Here is a 21,524-nt window from a genome sequence, read left to right as displayed (position 1 = left end):
GCAGCAAAGTCGATACATTTGTAGCGTCGCCCATTGCGAGTTTTATTTTGTAAAAACCATGAAACTAAAACGGAAGTTGTGCGTGTGCGCTTTTCTCTGACTGCACCGCCACGAGCCAGCAACAGCTGCTGCTGCAGCACATCCCTATCGGTGTGTCGGTGAAACCAGGAGAGAGAAAAAAACACACCTCACCGACGAGGACGTGTCTGTATGTTCATCAAGAAATAATCAATTATATCGACATGTCCTCGCGCGCAGGTACAGAAAACCTCAGACCAAAGGCACGTTCAGGTTTCACAGGAAATAAACAGGTCCTAACAATAAATCTTAGTATAGAAGAAAAAAGAGGACCATGGTTTCTCAGTACGGACGCACTGGTATCTGATTGGCTCGAGGTGGCGGGCTGGGAGCCAATCAGAACACCTTGAGGGATTTTGCCGGTCCTAGCAACAAGAAGAAACACCAAAGGGTTTCGCACTTTTCTCAAAAGAGTAAAAAAGGAAATGTGGTGAATTTATTGAAACTTTTACTGCTAAACTTTCTTCTTCGCTGAATCACGTGCTCTGACACACATCTGAAAATCTGCTTCGCACCGTTTTTTGTGTCAGAAATCACTCCGAGTTGTGAGAAATGCATTAAGAGGGTTGAGAAAACTCAGAGCTTTAACAATTCTTCTTTAACTGAACAAGGACTTTATAAATCTATTATAAACTATGAGGCTGTTTGAAACTATTGTTTGTATTGACAGCATGTCGACATATAGGGAATGATATATGGGGATTTTTAATATCACGTTACTTTGGATCTCTGACCTCATCTTCAAGGTCAAATAAGGTCAAAATTAAAATAAAATGTTTGATCTTTAAAACTTTTTTTAAAATCCTGCTCCTTATTTGTATTATTCACGTGTAGGAAATGATAGTGGCGATTCTAAATAATTAAGTCTGCATCCAAATCAATCAATCAATCAATCAATCAATCAATCAATCAATCAATCAATCAATCAATCTTTATTTATAAAGCACTTTTCATATAATACACACACACACACACACACACACACACACACACACACACACACACACACACACACTTAAAGAGTAAAATTGGGCTGGGGACACATGAGCCAGGTGAGGAAACACTATCACAGGGAGCCGTCTGCACCAGGAGCCGGTCACAGACCGCAGCCACCAGGCTGGGCACACAGCAGGAGGGAGTCAAAGAAGCCCCCCAGCCAGGCTGAATAGACAGGCAGAGCCCCAGCAGCCACGGTCGATCACAGCCCCGGTGCAGAGAGCCCCCTCCGAGGAAACACTGAAGATATGACCCAATAAGAATATATACAGGATAAAAAGATAAAATAAATAAGAATGGGATACAATATAACTTTTAGTTGAGTTTTGCGGCTGATGGAGGTGGGGACTGCTGAAGATTTGATTTAACACCTGGAAACATGGCTGGAAATGGAACAGCACCCTCTGCTGGCTGGATTGTATACTTTACTGTAAACGTTAACTGAAGCTCACTGATGTAAATCTAAGTTTTTAGTGGTTCATGTTTCCTCTTCCCAAAGTTAAGCATATGAGCAAAACTTTGATTAACTGAAGACAGAAAAAGGACAGTATACCCAAGCATGGACTGGACATTCACATACTAACATATTTGTCAACGTCATTTTAACTCATTCACTGCCAATGGCTGGCAGTGAATGAGTTAAATGAACACAAGTTACATGTGAAAATGCGGAGGGCCATTTTTTAAAATTTAGAATTGAATTTGAAAAGGAAATTTTAAAATATGAATGCTATAAGTTTTAATGAAATGCCAGCGGGAACAAAGCGTACACCACAACATTGATTATCTCAAGTATCCTACATCTTCCGTCTGCATCCAAACAAAACTGCAACCTCAGCCGAACAAACACATAACAGCTGAAAGGTCAGTGTGATAGTACGTGTGTCAGGCAGAACTACGCAATACTGACATGATAATCTCAAATACGCCGTGTACTCAGATGTATCTTGATAAGGTGACATTGGGAGTTTTTCAAGCTCTTCTTTCCTTTAGACCCAACAGTTCTGACATGAAGGTAATCATCCAAATTTTACATCCAACTATGTTCTCTTCATTCACGTTACCATATCATAACCTACAGTTATTACAACTGAAGCTGTTGTATTAGCCACTGAAACAGTAAAGCATCTCAGTGAAAACAAAACCTCTAAGTCTCTAATTCTGTGCACCCGACACTTTTATTGTTTAATCCCACTGATCACCAGCCATTGCATCTTTCTCAGACTGCTCATATTCATTTTGCATTGCTGACATGTGTGTCTCATGTATGACAAAAGATTAATACAACAGTCAGCACAAGGAGAGAACCGATGATAATTTTTGAATTTCTTTGATACAATATCTCTGGCTTCAAAGGCTCAAGCCTCTGGACTCTGTCTATGTCGTCTTTATCATGGTGGCCTTGAAGACGTTGTCTGTGTATTTGTAGCTGCACAAAGATCAGGAGATGCAGCTACAAAAGGGGAAAAAAGGCTAGAAAGTCCCTAATTTAAACCCAATATTTCTCATAAGAATGAAGATGGACCATAGTAGGAGGATACACATCTGCAGGTAGCCATTAAATGTCAGTCAGTACCCGTTGATCAATATATACAGCCTCAAATCACAGCAACTGTCACCTACAAGTGTGAGGCAAAGACCCTCCAATAATAAAAAGAAAACCCCAACAATCAGATAAACCCCTTTAAGGAAGCACTTTGGTGACAGTGGGAAGGGAAAAACTCCCTCTTAACACAAAGAAACCTTATGATTTTGCTTTGGAGAAGGTGGAATCTTTAGAGGGAGGTTTCCATGATTTACCACCGCTGTGGACTCCACCTCCACCCCTTCACTCCTCATGGGTGGGGACAGCAGCGAGGATCCACGTGAAAACAGAGACAGCTGATGGCTCGCTCCACCTGCTGCAGAATCACCAGAGAACAGTTCAGAACTACTGAACAGTAGCCTTCAGCCACCTCATCCTCCATCAGAGCTGCAGAAGGTAAGAGGATCTGCACACCACTGACATCTGCAGCAACAATTCACCAGATTTCAATCCTCATGATTGTTCATACATCAACTTTGCCCCCAAAACAGAAACAAGTGAGAGGGACTGTAGGGTCAACAATAGCTTCCTGTAGCTTTATTTCAAAACAAAAGCCACCTAGAGTACCGTATCACATGCTGATGCCAATTTTTACTGTCTTGGTTTGAAAAATCCAAACCTTATAGCTGGTTGCTATTAAAGTTTAAGACTCCCAACAAGCTGTGTGAGCAGAACAATACAAAGCAACAGTCTGAGTTCAGGGCAGGCTTCAACAGGAAGAATAACAAAAATGAACTCAACTCAAGGGTGAATTTTGGCTCCTTTTTAACAGCAGTAGTTCATAGTTGAATAGTTTGGTGTCAGAAATACACTTTTAACCTTTAATTTCAAACTCTAGTCCAACAAGAGCCTTTTTCCATGCACTCTGACACAATAAAACCTGTAAGACAACATTTTAAAGAAACCTAATTGATCAGCAGTATTACATCATAAGCAGTTACTTCCTCAATTCCCAACAACAAGCATCAGCAGCTCAGCCAGGTTACAGACTCTGGTCAGACACCTACTGCAGTACAGCCTCCATGGACTTCATAGACAGTTGTCGTCACCTGTTTATATTCATGGTTAAAGTAACTCAGTCTGTGTTAGCTGTTGATAAATACGAACTATTGTATCACCTCTCAAAACCATTTTTGCTTTTCCTGTCAAACTATCCTGTCAGTTTAAGTCGGAGCTACCTTATTGTGACTTATTTTTAGGAGCGCTTCGTTTTTGTCGTACAGTCACGCCCACCCATTAATTAACCACATGAAGACAAGGGAAAAAAATACTTATATAGTGCTTTTTTACTATATTTGAGCACTCAAAGTGTTTTCTTAACACAAGAACATTTGCCTCATTCATATACACATTTATACAAATGCTTTATTCTGTGCCAGAGTGCTTCTAAACTAATATAGATGCATTGAGGTCAACTCAGGGTTCAGTACCTTGCCCAAGGTACTTTTAACATGCAGACTAGAGGAGTTAGGGACCTTCCGGTAGCTGGGCCAACAGTGATAAATGGACCTTTAAATTGGTAAATGACCCACTTTACCTTCCAAGCCACAGTGACCTGTATTTGAAATTTATTTTGTATGGCCACTCATGTCATATCAGATCTGTAAAACACTTGGGCATTGTGGGTGTGTTTTCACCACGTGTTGAGAACTGGAACAGCAGTCTGGAAACCATGTTTGAGCATGAATGAACTTAAAAACAAAGATAAGGAGGACATGCCTTGCATCAAGGTGACCCCACACATGAGCATGCTCACAAGATAAGTCATATTTTTATGACTAGTTGGGAAAACATTATAACAAAAGTTGTGGAAAACAGCGAGTATATAGTCATTCCATTATATTGCTGTTAAGAGGCCAGTCATACACTCTCTGTCATATACTTATTCAAGGTAAAAATGTTGTTTACGCTGACAGTTGTTTTTTTAGCCTACAGCTATTTCAAGTTCCATGGTGATGGAGTAAATTTGATTCTGTATAGGACTTTGATGTGGCTATGTTACAGTTTGATTGTGGCTGTTACTTTCTGTCCAATCAGAAAACTTGTGTCTTTCAGGTCTCTGTGAGCTGATTGTCTCCCCTCCAACATGCCCCGCCCTCTGCTCTTCCTGTCTACTCTCATTGCACTTGCATGTAAGCATCGGCACAGCAGCCTAGAAGACCTGAATAGAAAGAGCATAATTAAATCTGAACAGTATAGGAATGAAAAAGCAGAAAGTGTTCATGGGCAGATATTTCTGCCATCTTCGTAAGAACTGCTAAATGATGACATCATGATAGAAGTGTTGACCTTTCATGAAGTCGACACTTGAACGTACAGTACTTCCTGTTAAGGTATAGCTAACACCCATCCTCTGTATGTTTTCAGGTGCTCAGCAGATAATTACACCGTCCTCAGTGTTGAACATCAGCTCATGTCCCATCACGTATTATGGAAAGAAGTATGAACAAATCTATGTGAGTAGAAACGTGATGTTTCAGAAGACCATTGTTATTGATTGATGAACTAAAGCAATCCTTGAATTATGTGTAACATTTTCAATTACAGCTCAGTAATAAAAATGGAAATAGTGGAGTAATATGGTGGGAACAAATATGTAAATAGCAAGTCATTTAATTACCATTATCATCAGTGATAATGCCCATGTAATTATCCTGTATCAACAGTGGTTGTAGACGAGTTGTAACACTTGTGTAACTGTGTAATAAGAGGCAAGAATGTGGCAGTAATGTGGAAAGAAACACACACACCTATGAGGCAAAACAGTTACTAATTATAGAGTAATTTTTGTAACACTGTAATAACATTGTGGTAATATCATGATACCATCTCTGCATTCAAGTTTTTATATATTGATTTGTGGTAGTAACCTCATAATAACAAGTTAATATTGAATGATGTTTTTAATATATAAGGAAACCATTAGCGTATAAAGTAAAGTTTGTTCTTGATGTTTGTCTCGGACTTCCCCAGGTGAACAGCACGACTGAAAACTTCGCACTCTGCTTTGATGGTTTCTTCAAAACTCAAACTGGAGGAGACTGTCTTGTGGGGCCTGCAGCCAGCTATGTTACCTTACACATAAATTCAAAAAATTCAAAATTGGAATCACAAGTCCACCAAGAAGTGCCATCAATTAAGGCCAGTTTGAAATGCAACTTGGAATTCTTCATGGAATACACCAAGGCGACAAGTGTAAGTGTTGTTGATTGACATGAGAAGTCAAACTTGACTTTTAGAGTCCACAGCTTACAATTAACTGCTAAAACAATGAAATCAAGCATCCTGATTGTGTCTGGATCTGTGTTCACCCTTTACAGGCCGATTTGTATCTGTTAACTTTTGGGAAACAAGCAGCTCTATTTGTGTTCACAGATGTGACAACTAATGTGGTGAGTTTGTAAACACTTGTGTGTGTACTTTAATATGAGAGAACCATTTTATGCACCAAATAATCTGGTAGATACTTTTCACTCTTGGGCTGAAAGGCACATATAGTTCACAAATCTCACAGCACATGAAAATGAAAAACACTAAATGGAGACTGGGCGCCATAACCAGCCACAGCTGGCTGCTTTGCATTCCCATACCACTGTTTGTGGTATTAGTGTTTTTACCCCTAAATCACTCTTCTGCATTAAGTGTAGGGTGTAAGTCTGCCGTTTACCTCAGCTCTCAATGCGTCCACATTTACTTACTCTTTATGAGTAAGTAAACTTTGTAAAGTTTGTGAAAGGAGTGCAATATGAGTTGATGAGTCAGTGAAGCTAATTTCTGTCTGATGACACTATATTAAAAAGTAGTTTATAAGGTGTACTACGTATCTGGCTGGCCACTAATCAACGTACATCTGGAAGTACAACATTCTTCTTGTCTATTAGATGACCTACAGATTACTTACTGCACCTTTAATATGTCTGAAATGATTTGCCTCAACTCTGAGATCATGATATGAGTTTTGTGCGGTTCTGCTTAGGACTTGGAAGTTTACATCGGTGGTATCAAAGTGACTACAGTGTACAAGAATACAATACAAGATATCAGTGGATGCAGACACTTAGGTTGGTGAATCTCAGGCTCATTACTTTGACTCTGGGATGTTACAGGGAGTGCTGTGCCTTTCTGCTTGCTCTTGCTGGTTTTTAAACTAAAGTAAACCGTCCATCACTTCTCAGGTATTGCATATGAACCTGACACTGTGGTGAGCGCTGATCCAGAAACCTGCTCCAAACTCACCTGCAGTCCTTGAAACCATTGGCTGTGGTCCACTGGAGCGTTGTCAAGGAAACAACACGTGAATATAACCCCATTTATATTTAAAAGAAAGATCTGACGCGTTAAGGGATTTTTTTTTAAAGTAATTTAATTAATTTTTTTTATTTAGTGTATTTGGTCTCTTCCTCATCAGCGGCTTATGAGGTTAGTGGTTGATTGTTTTCTTCTTTGCTTCCATCAGCTGTGTAGTGGACACCACCTGTACTGTGACTGGCCCAACTGTCATCAACGTCCACGGCCAACTCAACTTCATCAAGGATCGGTGTGCTTACTCTCTGGTTTCTATTCCGTCAATCCCAAACCTGTACCTCGTGGCAAATTTCAGAGACGGCCGTCGTGAAGATGTGAGCTTTTTGGACAGCGTGATACTGCGTCTAGATGGGCCAGGTGTTCATATTCACCTGGAACAAGGCGGGAGAGTTTGGGTAAGCTGCGTCAGGCAAGCTAAGGGTACATCTTTAACCATATTGCCATGTACATTGTTGCAGCCATTCCCCGATTCTCAATGGTGCTCATGGCAATTAATTAATGGTCATAACAATTCGGTCGATTGTTGATCAGTGGTGCAAGTTTAGGTTATGCAAAGAAACTGCTGTGTCTCCTCGCATCGTTCTTCTCAGGGATGTTAGAAGCAGTTCTTTCAGAGCTGCTGAACTCAGTGGTTGTTGCTGTGAAATCAGCCTGTTTGTGTGTTTGACAAGTTTCACTCAGTGTTTCCTCCACTTTATCTCTGCTGTGATGCAGCTGGACGACTCCATGTTGACCCTTGAAAGTTTGCCTCAGCTGGTTCATGGTGTGCAGCTCTCTAAGGACCAAACTGGAGTCACTGCCAAGCTGTTGCTCTCCAACCTCAACATTTCTGTCTTCTTTGATGGCGACACCGCACAGATCCCCTTAGAAGGTACAGAAGATAAAGTTTAATTCATGTAATGTAAACTGTAAACTGTGCTGTTGTGTTCCTCCAGTTTGAAGTCCTTAAAACCTCATATTCCATCCCTGGCTTTTCCAGTCAACATTTTCCTGTATGAATGTGACTGTCTCTTGCTTGCGGTGAAAGTTTTTTGCTTTTTTTTTTTTTTTTTTACTTCAGGTGATTCCCAAAATGTTGACCCCTGTAACAGCTACACTGTACTGAATGATGAGTGGCGTTCAACGAATAACATAAATAATCCAGTCCTACACTGTGATCAATCTATTAACTGGCAAGGCTGGTACCGCCTGTTTCTGGGGAGTTCCAATGCTCGTATTCCCGAGAGGTGTATAGACTCAAACAGGTGTGGAACCCATGCTCCTCTGTGGATAACACAACCTCATCCCTCACAGCCAGGTGAAACTGTAAATCGCACTGTGTGCAACAACTGGTCTGGAAGCTGCTGCCAGTTTCCTTCACACACCATCCAAGTCAAACTATGCTATGGAAACTACTACGTCTACAAACTTGAGAGGCCATCTGTGTGCCACCTTGCGTACTGTGCAGGTATTGTTGCCCTCTAAGCATGATCACACTGTAACAAATTCATCTTTTTCATCCTGCTGCTAAATTCAACTGTTCAGAAGGAAAATGCTCTCAGCTTTACCGCAGTACTCTCACTTATTCATTTATGTATTGACTGTAAACAGAGGTGAACACAACAACATCTGCACTTTCTTCAACCACACCTGCTCCAATACCGCAGACCTCTACAGCCAATCAGGTCAGGCTCACTTCTACAACAGCAGTGAGCAACAGTGCAGCAGTGGAGGGGCGCATCCGCCTGGTTGGAGGAAACAGCTCGTGTTCTGGCAGGGTGGAGATCTTCCACAGTGGGCAGTGGGGGACGGTGTGTGATGATTTATGGGACCTAGTGGATGCTCAGGTGGTGTGTAGACAGCTGGGCTGCGGCAGGGTCGTCTCAGCACCAGCAAATGCTCAGTTTGGTCAGGGCACCGGACCCATCTGGTTGGATGATGTCAGTTGCTCAGGCAGTGAATCAAATCTCACTCAGTGCCAGCACTTAGGATTTGGATCTCACAACTGTGGACACTCTGAGGACGCTGGTGTCATCTGTGAAGGTAAATTTGTGCAGCTGCTTACACTGAAGTCCCACTGCTTGATTATATGTCCAGGATGTTTAGCTGACAGGTTTGCAGTCAACGATTATGATAGCTTTGACTTATGTTACACTGTTTTGCCCACAAGCTCTTTCACATTGAATATTTTATTTACAGACAATATCTTGGAGCCTTACTGTAAACCCAACAAAAAGTCCATCATTTTCCATTTAAAATGCAAATTTGGATGATTTTTTTACTCTTTACAGGCTTTGCACTTGAACCAACTCTTCTTTCAGCTCTTTGTGATGGTAAATTGGGAGGCTTTTGAGTTTTCGTTAAAGTGGGACAACACCAAAATAAAACACCAAAATGCAATGCGTTTCCACAGCTCTTGATATTGCTCCACTCAAATATATGTTATCCAACATGTACCTGCTTTTACAGGCTCCATGAGAATCATATTCTGGAGACGTCTAAGTAACAATATTTGGTCACAATCATACTTGCACCTGGTAGAAACAGGACTTCAGGATTAAATGCTTAAACTTTATCCATTCTAGACTACATTTTCACTGTGGGTTCTGCAAATGATACACAGCTGCATGAAACATAGTTAGTGGGTCCTCTATAACCTTACCTTATGTCCACAGGAAGTCCCTCTTTCTGACTGTGAGCAGCAAAATAATATCCAAGACTTAAAACACCCATGTGACTGCATTAAATGCCCTGATTGCTGGACATGTGACATGCACTGAAATGTTATGGCCCTGTGTTGTGTCCACATACTATTGCATTTTGTTCTGTAGATGCATTTACTAGAAGCACTGGAGGGCGCTAATGAATATCCTTGTTGTTGTGGTACTTGGGAAGGAGAAAAATAAAAAAGGAGTTTTCTCCGGTGATCCTCTGTTCCTACATGCTCATGTGTGTTCATGCCTGCTGAAACAACACCGTGTACGCAAGACATAAATTGTCTGTCTCAGCAAATCTAACAATTTTATATCCAGCAAAAAGTCTTTTTGATTTTGTTTTGAGACTAACAGGGTAAGCAAGAGCACGATGAACGAGATCATTAATCTTCTTTTGAGAATATATGCCTTTTATTTTTTATTTTGTTTATAAACATCGTTTATCAGTGACAACGATGAGGCCGCCTACAGGGAGGAGGTGGATCGTCTGGCTGAGTGGTGCGACACAAACAACCTGCTGCTTAACACCGAGAAGACCAAGGAGCTCATCGTGGACTACAGGAGGAATGCTGACCCACATCCACCCATCCACATTAAGGGGACGGCTGTGGAGCGTGTGAGCAGCTTCAAGTTCCTGGGAGTCCACATCTCCGAGGATCTCACCTGGACGACCAACTGCTCCAAGCTGGTCAAGAAGGCTCACCAGCGCCTCTTCTTCTTGAGGACCCTGAGGAAGAACCACCTGTCCTCAGACATCCTGGTGAACTTCTATTGTTGCACCATCGAGAGCATCCTGACCAACTGTATAACAGTCTGGTACGGGAACTGCTCTGCCTCGGACCGGAAGGCGTTGCAGAGGGTCGTGAAAACTGCCCAGCGCATCGCCGGAGCACCACTTCCTGCCATAAAAGACATCTACAGGAAGCGGTGTCTGAAAAGGGCTGGGAAAATCATCAAAGACCCCAGTCACCCATCACATGGACTCTTCACCCTCCTGCCCTCTGGGAGGCGCCACAGGAGCCTCCGGACTAAGACCACCAGGTACCGGAACAGCTTCTTCCCCACAGCTGTCAGACTCCTGAACTCTGCCTCCTGACATCTGACTAGAGATGGACCGATCCGATATTACGTATCGGTATCGGTCCGATACTGACCTAAATTACTGGATCGGATATCGGAGAAAAATAAAAAATGTAATCCGATCCATTAAATATCACGAAAGCACCTCACAAAACTTGCAACACGCCGTAACTCACCTCAGAATGTTAGCACGTCGGAGCAGTATGCATCACGTGATAGAGCGGCTGTGGCATGCAGGACCTGTCGGTGGTCTGGATAGCATGTGGAGCTTCGCTAGCAACCCGGCATTTCATCTCCGACAAAGTTATCCCGAGAGAAGTAAAGCAAGTGTGTAAGTCCATCTCTGAATGTTTGTAAAGCATTGCTGCGTTAAGCTTAACAAACGACTGCCTCTTCTTGCTGCTACTTCAATCATGAAACTGCTTAACGATCAGCTGATCGGCTTTTCTGTCGCGAGTCCGTGTCTCTAGTTTGCTTTTGGCCCACTTTGCACCAGAAAGAGGAAACCAGCGGCTGAACAACAGCAGCACGTTTAAGCTTGATAAGCTGTTGTTAGAATGTATTTAATCTTACTTTCTACTCCAGGATCTTTTTCTACGTAGCTGACGGCTGGTAACTGTGCAGGGGCGGATCTAGCAAAGTTTAGCCAGGGGGGCCGATAGGGCATTAACAGGGAAAAGGGGGCACAAAGACATACTTTTCTTTCTTATTCTCATTTAAAATGTCTAGCTTTTAATAAATAATTATCTGACACCCAAAGTTTTAATTTGATGCAAAATGAATAGAAGTCCATTATTGTATATAGTAACTATTAAGTCTAATATATATACCCTAGTAAGCTATAGTACTTTTTCCTTTGGGAAGGTACCATCTGTGCAGTCTGCAATTCTGTTGAAGAAAGATGTTGAATCTATTTAATATTTCTTGAAAAATAATTGATTTCTGTGCATTTTTTTTCACACTGCATCAAATTAAGGTTGATTACGGCGATTAAGCATCATGAGGTGGAGCGTGAGGGGTGGTTCCCTATTTTTTATTTATTTATTTTTGTTGTTGCTGGGAGTTGGAACCCTATTAGTTAGGTTGCTTAATATTTATGCTAAGTACTCTTTAAAATACCAGAATAGGGAGGATGGTGTAGGTTTAAGTTTATTAGATTGATCAGTATTGCTGAACTATGAAATATTTTTTTTTGCATACAGGTATAACAGAATAGCTTTAGTGTAGTTGTTGTTTTAAACTTGAGTATGAACTTATACAAAATGCAGCAAGATATTTAAAAAACAGTTTTGTTGATTAAAAAACACTATATCGGATTCATATCGGTATCGGCAGATATCCAAATTTATGATATCGGTATCGGTGTCGGACATAAAAAAGTGGTATCGTGCCATCTCTACATCTGACCAGTGTTGGTCAAGTTACTTGAAAAAAGTAATCAGTAACTAATTACTGATTACTCCCCCAAAAAAGTAATCCCGTTACTTTACTGATTACTTATTTTCAAAAGTAATTAATTACTTAGTTACTTAGTTACTTTTTAAAAACACGATTTACAACCTGAAGAGGTGATAAAGTGATAGATCTTTCAGCCCAATTCTACTTTTTCTACATAATCCATCATACAAAATGTAATCAAATGGAAAAGTCTCTTTTTAAAACTTGTTTTATCAGTTTTAATCTTTTAACTTTATGCATCAAGCAAAACATTTAATTATATGCAACATTCTCTGACTTGAATAAATTAGTTTAACATTTAAACCTATTTTCTACACATTCCAGCACATAAAATAAAATATTTTTTGTGTTTTCACTCACTCTTTCAAACAGATGCAAGTAAAACACAGCAGAAAATAAATAAAGTCAAAGACTCAGCGGTCCTTTTGCTCTATTTTCACCTGTAAAGCAGGAGCAGGGTAGGCGGAGGGTTACCCTGGTGCAGGTGTGCTGCGGTCAGTTGAAGAATCCGCGCGAGTGTCTCTGTGAGTTTCCCATCACGTCGTAGCTACTCGGTGCTTGCTCGGAAGTTTAGGGGTTTTTTTCGCTGTAAAAAGAAGTTTTCTTCCCACGCACGATGGACGCTAATGTTTTTGTCACTTTTTATGGAATCAAACTCAAAGTAAGGTCAGTATTTCCACACTTTAAACGCTGCACGCTCATACTCTCTCCCGCACTCGATATATTATCCATTGTTGATCTGCACACAGCTGCTGTCACCAACGTCGCACTTGCTTACGTCACTGTCATGAGACATTCTCGCAAAAAAAATCACGGTTTTAGTAACGCAGTAACGCAGCGTTCCTACGGGAAAGTAACGGTAATCTAATTACCGATTTTGCAATAGTAATCCCTTACTTTACTCGTTACTTGAAAAAAGTAATCAGATTACAGTAACGCGTTACAAGTAACGCGTTACTGCCCATCTCTGCATCTGACCCACGTTAAACTCATGGACTGAACATACACACACCCACAATGGACAACTGTACCCTCAAACACACAATAATAACATGGACTGAACCACCACTCACAACCACTAGCACTTTATATAGCCTCTGTAGAAACTATCTACACCCTCACTTATCTTAACTGCACTACTGTATAGCTCTGTGTAAATAATCATTCTGTACATTCAATAATCTTTAATCCTACAACTGTTTACAACTTGCATAGTTCCCATTTCTGTATAGCTGTATATCTCAGATTTCTGTAAAGTTATTTATTTCATATTCTGTATAGTTTTTCATATTTATATCCTGTTCATAGCCTGTACATAGCTTGTACTCACTACAGCCTTTACATACTTAGTTATAGAATATTCACAACATGCTTCATACCGTGTACATTATAACATACCATAATAGACCCATTTCTGTAGTATACTTACATATCTATACTATTGCTAATATATATTGTAATATATCTATATCACTAAAGCACTTCTGGATGGATGCAAACTGCATTTCGTTGCCCTGTACCTGTGCATGTGCAATGACAATAAAGTTGAATTGTATTCTATTCTATTCTATTCTAAATCCGTAAATTGAGCACTTTACATGCATATTAGACTAATTCATATGGCCACACTGTTGGAATTTACATTGTATTTTACAGCCATTTTTAGCTGTGGACCCTGGTTTCAAGGCCTCTCCTTGTGGGTTTTCTCTGGGTAATTCGGATCCCTCCCACAGTTCGATGACTTGCTGTTCCTGAAGATAGGTGAACTGGTGATTCTAAAATGTCCGTGTGGTTGTAAGCCCTGTGACTGACTTGTGACCAGAAGAATCATCTTTTACATTTGCTGTTGTTTTAAGATTTTTTTTCTCTTAAATTGAGGAAGAGGCGATGCGGAAAGAAGCACCGACAGGCTTGTTTTGAGTTTATTTGACACAATAAAGTGGGTGGAATGAATGTTTCAACTATTCTTTTAAGATATTTCTCACATGTCTAAGGTCGAGACATTATGTCACTTGATTATAGTCTGGATTTTTTTGAAATTAAATACTTTTTTCATGCCAAATATTTAGATGTCAAATCTTTGCAGTGTTCATACCAAAAACTGATTGTATTGAACAAAAAAAGTTTGGAAACTAAAGAGACAATTTAGTTAAAGATATGCACAACAGAAATCTTTAAGACCGGTACAAACACGCTGTTTCATCCCTGCTCCTTCAGTCTGCATGTCGAAGCTTTCTTGGCCAAGACATTGAACCCAATTTGTCCCCAATGCATCTATCAGTGTGTGTGATTGTTTAAAAAGATGACTTCTTTTCATCCTTCAGGATATTCCCAAAGTGTCGATCCTTGTTACAACTACACTGTGCTGAATGATCAATGGCGTTCAACAAACAACACAAACACTCAGGACCTACACTGTGATCAATCTATTAACTGGCAAGGCTGGTACCGCCTGTTTCTGGGGAGCTCCAATGCTCGTATTCCCGAGAGGTGTATAGACTCAAACAGGTGTGGAACCCATGCTCCTCTGTGGATAACACAACCTCATCCCTCACAGCCAGGTGAAACTGTAAATCGCACTGTGTGCAACAACTGGTCTGGAAGCTGCTGCCAGTTTCCTTCACACACCATCCAAGTCAAACTATGCTATGGAAACTACTACGTCTACAAACTTGAGAGGCCATCTGTGTGCCACCTTGCATACTGTGCAGGTATTGTTGCCCTCTAAGCATGATCACACTGTAACAAATTCATCTTTTTCATCCTGCTGCTAAATTCAACTGTTCAGAAGGAAAATGCTCTCAGCTTTACCGCAGTACTCTCACTTATTCATTTATGTATTGACTGTAAACAGAGGTGAACACAACAACATCTGCACTTTCTTCAACCACACCTGCTCCAATACCGCAGACCTCTACAGCCAATCATGTCAGGCTCACTTCTACAACAGCAGTGAGCAACAGTGCAGCAGTGGAGGGGCGCATCCGCCTGGTTGGAGGAAACAGCTCGTGTTCTGGCAGGGTGGAGATCTTCCACAGTGGGCAGTGGGGGACGGTGTGTGATGATTTATGGGACCTAGTGGATGCTCAGGTGGTGTGTAGACAGCTGGGCTGCGGCAGGGTCGTCTCAGCACCAGCAAATGCTCAGTTTGGTCAGGGCACCGGACCCATCTGGTTGGATGATGTCAGTTGCTCAGGCAGTGAATCAAATCTCACTCAGTGCCAGCACTTAGGATTTGGATCTCACAACTGTGGACACTCTGAGGACGCTGGTGTCATCTGTGAAGGTAAATTTGTGCAGCTGCTTACACTGAAGTCCCACTGCTTGATTATATGTCCAGGATGTTTAGCTGACAGGTTTGCAGTCAACGATTATGATAGCTTTGACTTATGTTACACTGTTTTGCCCACAAGCTCTTTCACATTGAATATTTTATTTACAGACAATATCTTGGAGCCTTACTGTAAACCCAACAAAAAGTCCATCATTTTCTATTTAAAATGCAAATTTGGATGATTTTTTTACTCTTTACAGGCTTTGCACTTGAACCAACTCTTCTTTCAGCTCTTTGTGATGGTAAATTGGGAGGCTTTTGAGTTTTCGTTAAAGTGGGACAACACCAAAATAAAACACCAAAATGCAATGCGTTTCCACAGCTCTTGATATTAGCTGACAGGTTTGCAGTCAACGATTATGATAGCTTTGACTTATGTTACACTGTTTTGCCCACAAGCTCTTTCACATTGAATATTTTATTTACAGACAATATCTTGGAGCCTTACTGTAAACCCAACAAAAAGTCCATCATTTTCTATTTAAAATGCAAATTTGGATGATTTTTTTACTCTTTACAGGCTTTGCACTTGAACCAACTCTTCTTTCAGCTCTTTGTGATGGTAAATTGGGAGGCTTTTGAGTTTTCGTTAAAGTGGGACAACACCAAAATAAAACACCAAAATGCAATGCGTTTCCACAGCTCTTGATATTAGCTGACAGGTTTGCAGTCAACGATTATGATAGCTTTGACTTATGTTACACTGTTTTGCCCACAAGCTCTTTCACATTGAATATTTTATTTACAGACAATATCTTGGAGCCTTACTGTAAACCCAACAAAAAGTCCATCATTTTCTATTTAAAATGCAAATTTGGATGATTTTTTTACTCTTTACAGGCTTTGCACTTGAACCAACTCTTCTTTCAGCTCTTTGTGATGGTAAAGTGGGAGGCTTTTGAGTTTTCGTTAAAGTGGGACAACACCAAAATAAAACACCAAAATGCAATGCGTTTCCACAGCTCTTGATATTAGCTGACAGGTTTGCAGTCAACGATTATGATAGCTTTGACTTATGTTACACTGTTTTGCCCACAAGCTCTTTCACATTGAATATTTTATTTACAGACAATATCTTGGAGCCTTACTGTAAACCCAACAAAAAGTCCATCATTTTCTATTTAAAATGCAAATTTGGATGATTTTTTACTCTTTACAGGCTTTGCACTTGAACCAACTCTTCTTTCAGCTCTTTGTGATGGTAAATTGGGAGGCTTTTGAGTTTTCGTTAAAGTGGGACAACACCAAAATAAAACACCAAACTGCAATGCGTTTCCACAGCTCTTGATATTAGCTGACAGGTTTGCAGTCAACAACTATGATTTTTTTGATTTATGCTACACTGTTTTACCCACAAGCTCTTTCTTTTTTGGACATGAATTCATTCATTGTATCTGTTCTGGTTTTTTGATAATTATTTACAAAATAATACAGATGTTTATTTTTAATTAAAATTTTAAGGCCTTTTTGACATTTACAGGCATTATATTTGAACATAAATTGTATCTTAAGAGATAATGATTTAATTTAATATTAGCTGCATGAAGAGAATTAAAATCGATCATACTGAAGTTGTTCAAAATTTTCCAGTACCCAGTTCCATCCACTGGCTGTAAGGAACAATCTTTCCACCCCAGTAAACAGAAAACGACACAACAAAAAATGCCCAAACAAGTCTGCTTCATACCACCTGTCACTCACTTCTGGTCATTTCTGCAAAAGACAAAGTAGATTGTGTGCTGAGATATTTTGAAATGTTATCTTAAAGATAATCCAAGAGACCAGTCATTTCCAGAGGTTATATCATCCATACTAAAAGTGTGACCATGGTTAGATATTCACATATGCATCTCCTGAACTTATCATGATATCTTGTGAAACTGTTCAAGAAGTTCTAAATAACTTAGAACTTCCAAAATCCAGAAGACTTGTAGAGCTGATACTAAGACACCCTTTCCCCTATGTTTTTTTTTAAGAATTTCTACCTGAGATGCCCAGTGTGTTGGCCTCAACCTGCACTGTGACCGGCCCCACTATCATTGACGTCCACGGCCAGATTAACTCCATCCAGGATCGCTGTGCGTACTCTCTGTTCTCGACTGCGTTACTCCCAGATTTCCTTGTTCTGGGGAACTTCAGGGACAGACGTCGTAAAGATGTGAGCTTTTTGGACAGTGTGACGCTGCGTGTGGACGGGCATGACATTCACCTGGAACAAGGTGGGAGAGTTCAGGTAAGCGACCTACAGCCACAGTTCATGTGTCAGAGTGGAGTCTGATCCAAAGTCCTCCCTCATCCTCTGCTGTGTCTCCTCTCATCGTTCTTCTCAGGGCTGTTAGAAGCAGTTCTTTCAGAGCTGCTAAACTCAGTGGTTGTTGCTGTGAAATCAGCCTGTTTGTGTGTTTGACATGTTTCACTCAGTGTTTCCTCCACTTTGTCTCTGCTGTGATGCAGATGGACGACTCCACACTGACCCTCGACAGCTCATCTCAGCTGGTTCATGGTGTGCAGCTCTCTAAGGACCAAACTGGAGTCACTGCCAAGCTGTCGCTCTCCAACCTCATCATCTCTGTCTTCTTTGATGGCAACACCGCACAGATCCTCTTAGAAGGTACAGAAGATAAAGTTTAATTCTTGTAACGTAAACTGTAAACTGTGCTGTTATTTATTCTTCTGTGTTTGTCCAGTTTGAATATTGATGCTGATCTGACTCATTCTGTCCTGATCCTCTGCAGGAACTCCAGCAGGTCTCTGAGTGACCTGAGGCTCTCTGAGTACAGCTCCACCAGGTAAGACCTCATCACAAGCTCAGAGTCCCTCTGACTGCTGCTGCTGCTGCTGCTCATGTTGCAGATATTCTGTTTGTATAAAGGAGCCTGAACTTTGTTGTTTGTTGCCCCCTAGCTGTGAGATACAGTACAGTGAGACTGCTGACAGCACGATCAACTGCACCAGTGTGACTGAACGGTGAGCAGACTGATCCACACAGCAGGAAACATCTGTGTTGTACCTTGATCTCTGTTCTAAATTATCACATGTGACTGCAGCATAGATGGAAGATAAACACAACTGATGACAGATTATTATTTTATTGTCTTCAACTTCTTCTTCTCTCTGTGGTACAGCTGTAATCTCCTGAAGGAGGCGCCCTTCTCCTCCTGTAACACTGACATTGACCCAGAGCCCTACATAACCGCCTGCACCGACACTTTGTGTAAATATCCTGCAGTGGACGGACTCAACTGTCAGTTCCTGAAGGCCTACGCCAGAGCCTGCAGTCTACACAACCACACTCTGGATGGCTGGACATCAAAGACCGGCTGCTGTAAGACCTTAATAAGACATTAATAAGCTCTCCTTTGTTAAAGACCTGAACTCTGGAGTTTTAGAGCTCACGTGTTTTCAGGATAATACATCAGTGTGTTCCTCTGTAGCCTCTGAGGCCTTCTGTCAGGACAGGACCTGCAGCGATCACGAGTTCTGTGGTGAGAAGATGGTCGGTGGTGACACTCGCTGCTTCTGTCGGGACATTTTTGCCTCCAAGTACCAAGCAAACAACTCTTTGGGTACGACAGCTGTGACATCACCATGACAACAGGGCTGAATAATGGAGGAAAACTTCTAACTGTGATTTTTCTGACTGATATTGTGACGTTCAGGTGATCCAACGGTCTGCATGCAGGACTCTGCTTCAGTCACTCTGGTTGGTTGTCTCCTGGAGGACAAAGACATCAATTACTCTGCCTTACACCTCAACGACCCGACCTGCAGGGGTCAGGTGGACGAGCTCACCACATGGTGACCTTCAGCTTCAACAGCAGCAAGAGATGTGGGACGGTGGTCACGGTGGGTTTCATCTCCTGCTGTTTAAGCTTTGATCTCTGTGAATTCTAAAATTTTTGGTCATCTGAAGTTTATACCAGTCAGTCAACATCTTAAAGAGTATCAGATGTTAAAGATGAAACAATGAAGAACTTGCTTAGTATCTGATTATGTGACCCTGCAGACCAACAACAGCTACGTCATCTATAAGAACACCATCAGGAGCCAGAATTACTCTTTTGACGTCATCACTCGCAACGCCCAAGTCCAGATCGACTTCTCCTGTGTTCACAGTCAGCCAAGCATCCACATTGCAACCTTCAGAATCAGAGACTGGTTTGTAGTGGCTGCTAGGTATTGTTTGAATATTTGTTAAAATGTGGGCATTGTTAACAGTGCAAATGTGTGCATTCTGCAGCTCCGTTGCACAGAAGATCTCATGTGGAGCTTGGAATTACACTCTGATTATCAAGGCCTACACCGACGCTGGGTGGACACAAGTTGTGCAGCTGAACAGTGAAGTGAGACTGAACCAGAGGATCTGGGTAGAGCTGGAGACTAATGGGCTGGATGGAATCATGGTCACTGTGGTGAGCGACTCCTGCTGGGCAACCAACCAGGCATCACCTACCAGCAGTCCAAGACATGATCTGATCATTAACGGTGAGAGATACTCAGAGTCACTCATAAGTTCACTTTGATCACCTTTATCAGCTCCTCAATAACGTGTATGTATTTTCGTGGTTATGAAAAGCTGTGCAAACCCCGCTGACCTGACAGTGGCAGTGGAGGAAAACGGACTGGGAACCTCCACCTTGTTTTCGTTCAACATCTTCCGGTTCACTGGGGGTTCTGGTGAAGTCTACCTGCACTGCAAACTCCACCTGTGTCCCAAAGAGGAGACCAGCTGCATACCGGTAGGCCTCGCTGTCAAACACTCATAGCAAGCTTTACCTATTCATCCCACCTGTTACAGGAGGGCTTGATTTGTTATGCACAAACCTAACCATCTATTCATTGTTCCAAAGCACACCATTAACATATATGGTCATATATAATCATTTTGGTGCTTTAAGTAAAGCAGGTGCATGTGTTACGTTCTAACTAAACACCTGTTTATTACTAGATTATATTGTTCTGTACATTTTTATCCTCACTTAACTACACTCACAGCACAACACTGAAAACATGAAGTGAATTCAGTTGTATTTTGTTTGAACATCCAGAATTGTAATGCAGCAGCTCGCAGAGGCAGATCAGTTGGATCCAAATACAAAGGTGAAGCCTCCATCGGCATGTCCTGGACTCATTAGGTAACTTCAGGTGACAAATCTAATGAGTGGTGTAAGAAGTAAGATTGGCTGCGAACAGAATCACGAGAGGGCAAGAGTGGTTTCCATGCTGACTACGACTGAATGACCAGTTGCCGACCAAATGCTGAACATTGTTTTTGAGGACAGTGTTCAGCAGACACACAGAGAAACACTACTTCACTCCATCTTCTTTATTCAATATTATTTATATAGTGCCAATTCACACCAAAAGTTGCTTTGAGGCACTATATATTGTAGAGGCCCTACAATTATCTTTATTGTTGTACTTTCTGCCAAAAAAAAATAAAGAATGTGGCAACAACCAGCCTGAGTTTGATCCTTGTTTTCTGGCTCAAACACCATTCAGGTAGAAATCCAGTAATTATCCAGCTGACGATTTCTCCTTTTACGCCACCTAATGGATTCAAAAGCATACAGTGTATCACGGTCCTGGGTGATTTGACCAAGTGTTTTTAAGATTTTGGACTTTCGTTTTATTTATGTAAATATTCTATTTGACTCTTGGTTTACTTGTTTATGTGGTTTCCTGCATTTTCCTTGTGCCTTGATTTTAGCTACCCTTTCATTGGCTCACCCTTCAATTTAGTTTACCTGTGTCTCGTTATCCCCGGCTTTCTCCACTCCCCCTTCTCCGTGTACATATAGTGCTGTATTGGACTTTGAAGTCTGCTCATCTCATCTCTGTGTTTCTGCAAGCTTTACGTTTCAGTTGTTTATAGCTTCCCCCCTTGAGCACACAGTTTTTGATGAAAACAGAGGTGTGACCATAGCAAACAGGAAACTAATGTTGTAGGAGATGAGGCAAGCACTGAACTATTTTAAATCTTGTTAGGCAGAAT

The 21,524-nt window shown here is 41.2% G+C and overlaps 1 protein-coding gene and 1 pseudogene across 2 annotated transcripts; both read left to right on the top strand.

Annotated features, from left to right (window-relative positions):
- Positions 1-4,520: 4,520 nt before the first annotated feature.
- Positions 4,521-15,622, top strand: LOC146713382 (scavenger receptor cysteine-rich domain-containing protein DMBT1-like). The gene is made up of 14 exons (XM_085437998.1): positions 4,521-4,550; positions 4,715-4,791; positions 5,027-5,115; positions 5,633-5,854; positions 5,980-6,051; positions 6,636-6,720; positions 6,835-6,953; positions 7,116-7,359; positions 7,679-7,835; positions 8,025-8,411; positions 8,555-8,986; positions 14,520-14,906; positions 15,050-15,481; positions 15,609-15,622. Exons 9-14 carry the CDS (start codon positions 7,691-7,693, stop codon positions 15,620-15,622), a joined length of 1,797 nt encoding a protein of 598 aa, XP_085294124.1. The 5' UTR covers positions 4,521-4,550; positions 4,715-4,791; positions 5,027-5,115; positions 5,633-5,854; positions 5,980-6,051; positions 6,636-6,720; positions 6,835-6,953; positions 7,116-7,359; positions 7,679-7,690.
- On the top strand, positions 14,948-20,980 carry LOC146713381 (alpha-tectorin-like; annotated as a pseudogene). The gene is made up of 12 exons (XR_014916262.1): positions 14,948-15,481; positions 17,506-17,762; positions 17,984-18,153; positions 18,265-18,318; positions 18,434-18,496; positions 18,655-18,854; positions 18,964-19,095; positions 19,189-19,375; positions 19,536-19,687; positions 19,825-20,014; positions 20,106-20,268; positions 20,578-20,980. The product of XR_014916262.1 is annotated as an alpha-tectorin-like (transcript).
- Positions 20,981-21,524: the final 544 nt, after the last annotated feature.

The sequence above is a fragment of the Copadichromis virginalis genome, linkage group LG3 (genome assembly GCF_057382275.1).
Source record: "Copadichromis virginalis isolate Kocher_CV1m ecotype Utaka linkage group LG3, C_Virginalis_male_GT1.1, whole genome shotgun sequence".
Taxonomy (NCBI): domain Eukaryota; kingdom Metazoa; phylum Chordata; class Actinopteri; order Cichliformes; family Cichlidae; genus Copadichromis; species Copadichromis virginalis.
The sequence above is the reverse complement of the archived record's forward strand: the minus strand, read 5'-3'. Positions and strand labels throughout refer to the sequence as shown.

Bases quoted from the DNA above. Each gene is read 5' to 3' on its own strand.
- LOC146713382 (XM_085437998.1), top strand. From the start codon at position 7,691: ATGTTGACCCTTGAAAGTTTGCCTCAGCTGGTTCATGGTGTGCAGCTC. The intron at 7,836-8,024 runs GTACAGAAGATA...TTTTTACTTCAG, and splicing joins CGCACAGATCCCCTTAGAAG to GTGATTCCCAAAATGTTGAC. The intron at 8,987-14,519 runs GTAAATTTGTGC...TTCATCCTTCAG, and splicing joins CGCTGGTGTCATCTGTGAAG to GATATTCCCAAAGTGTCGAT.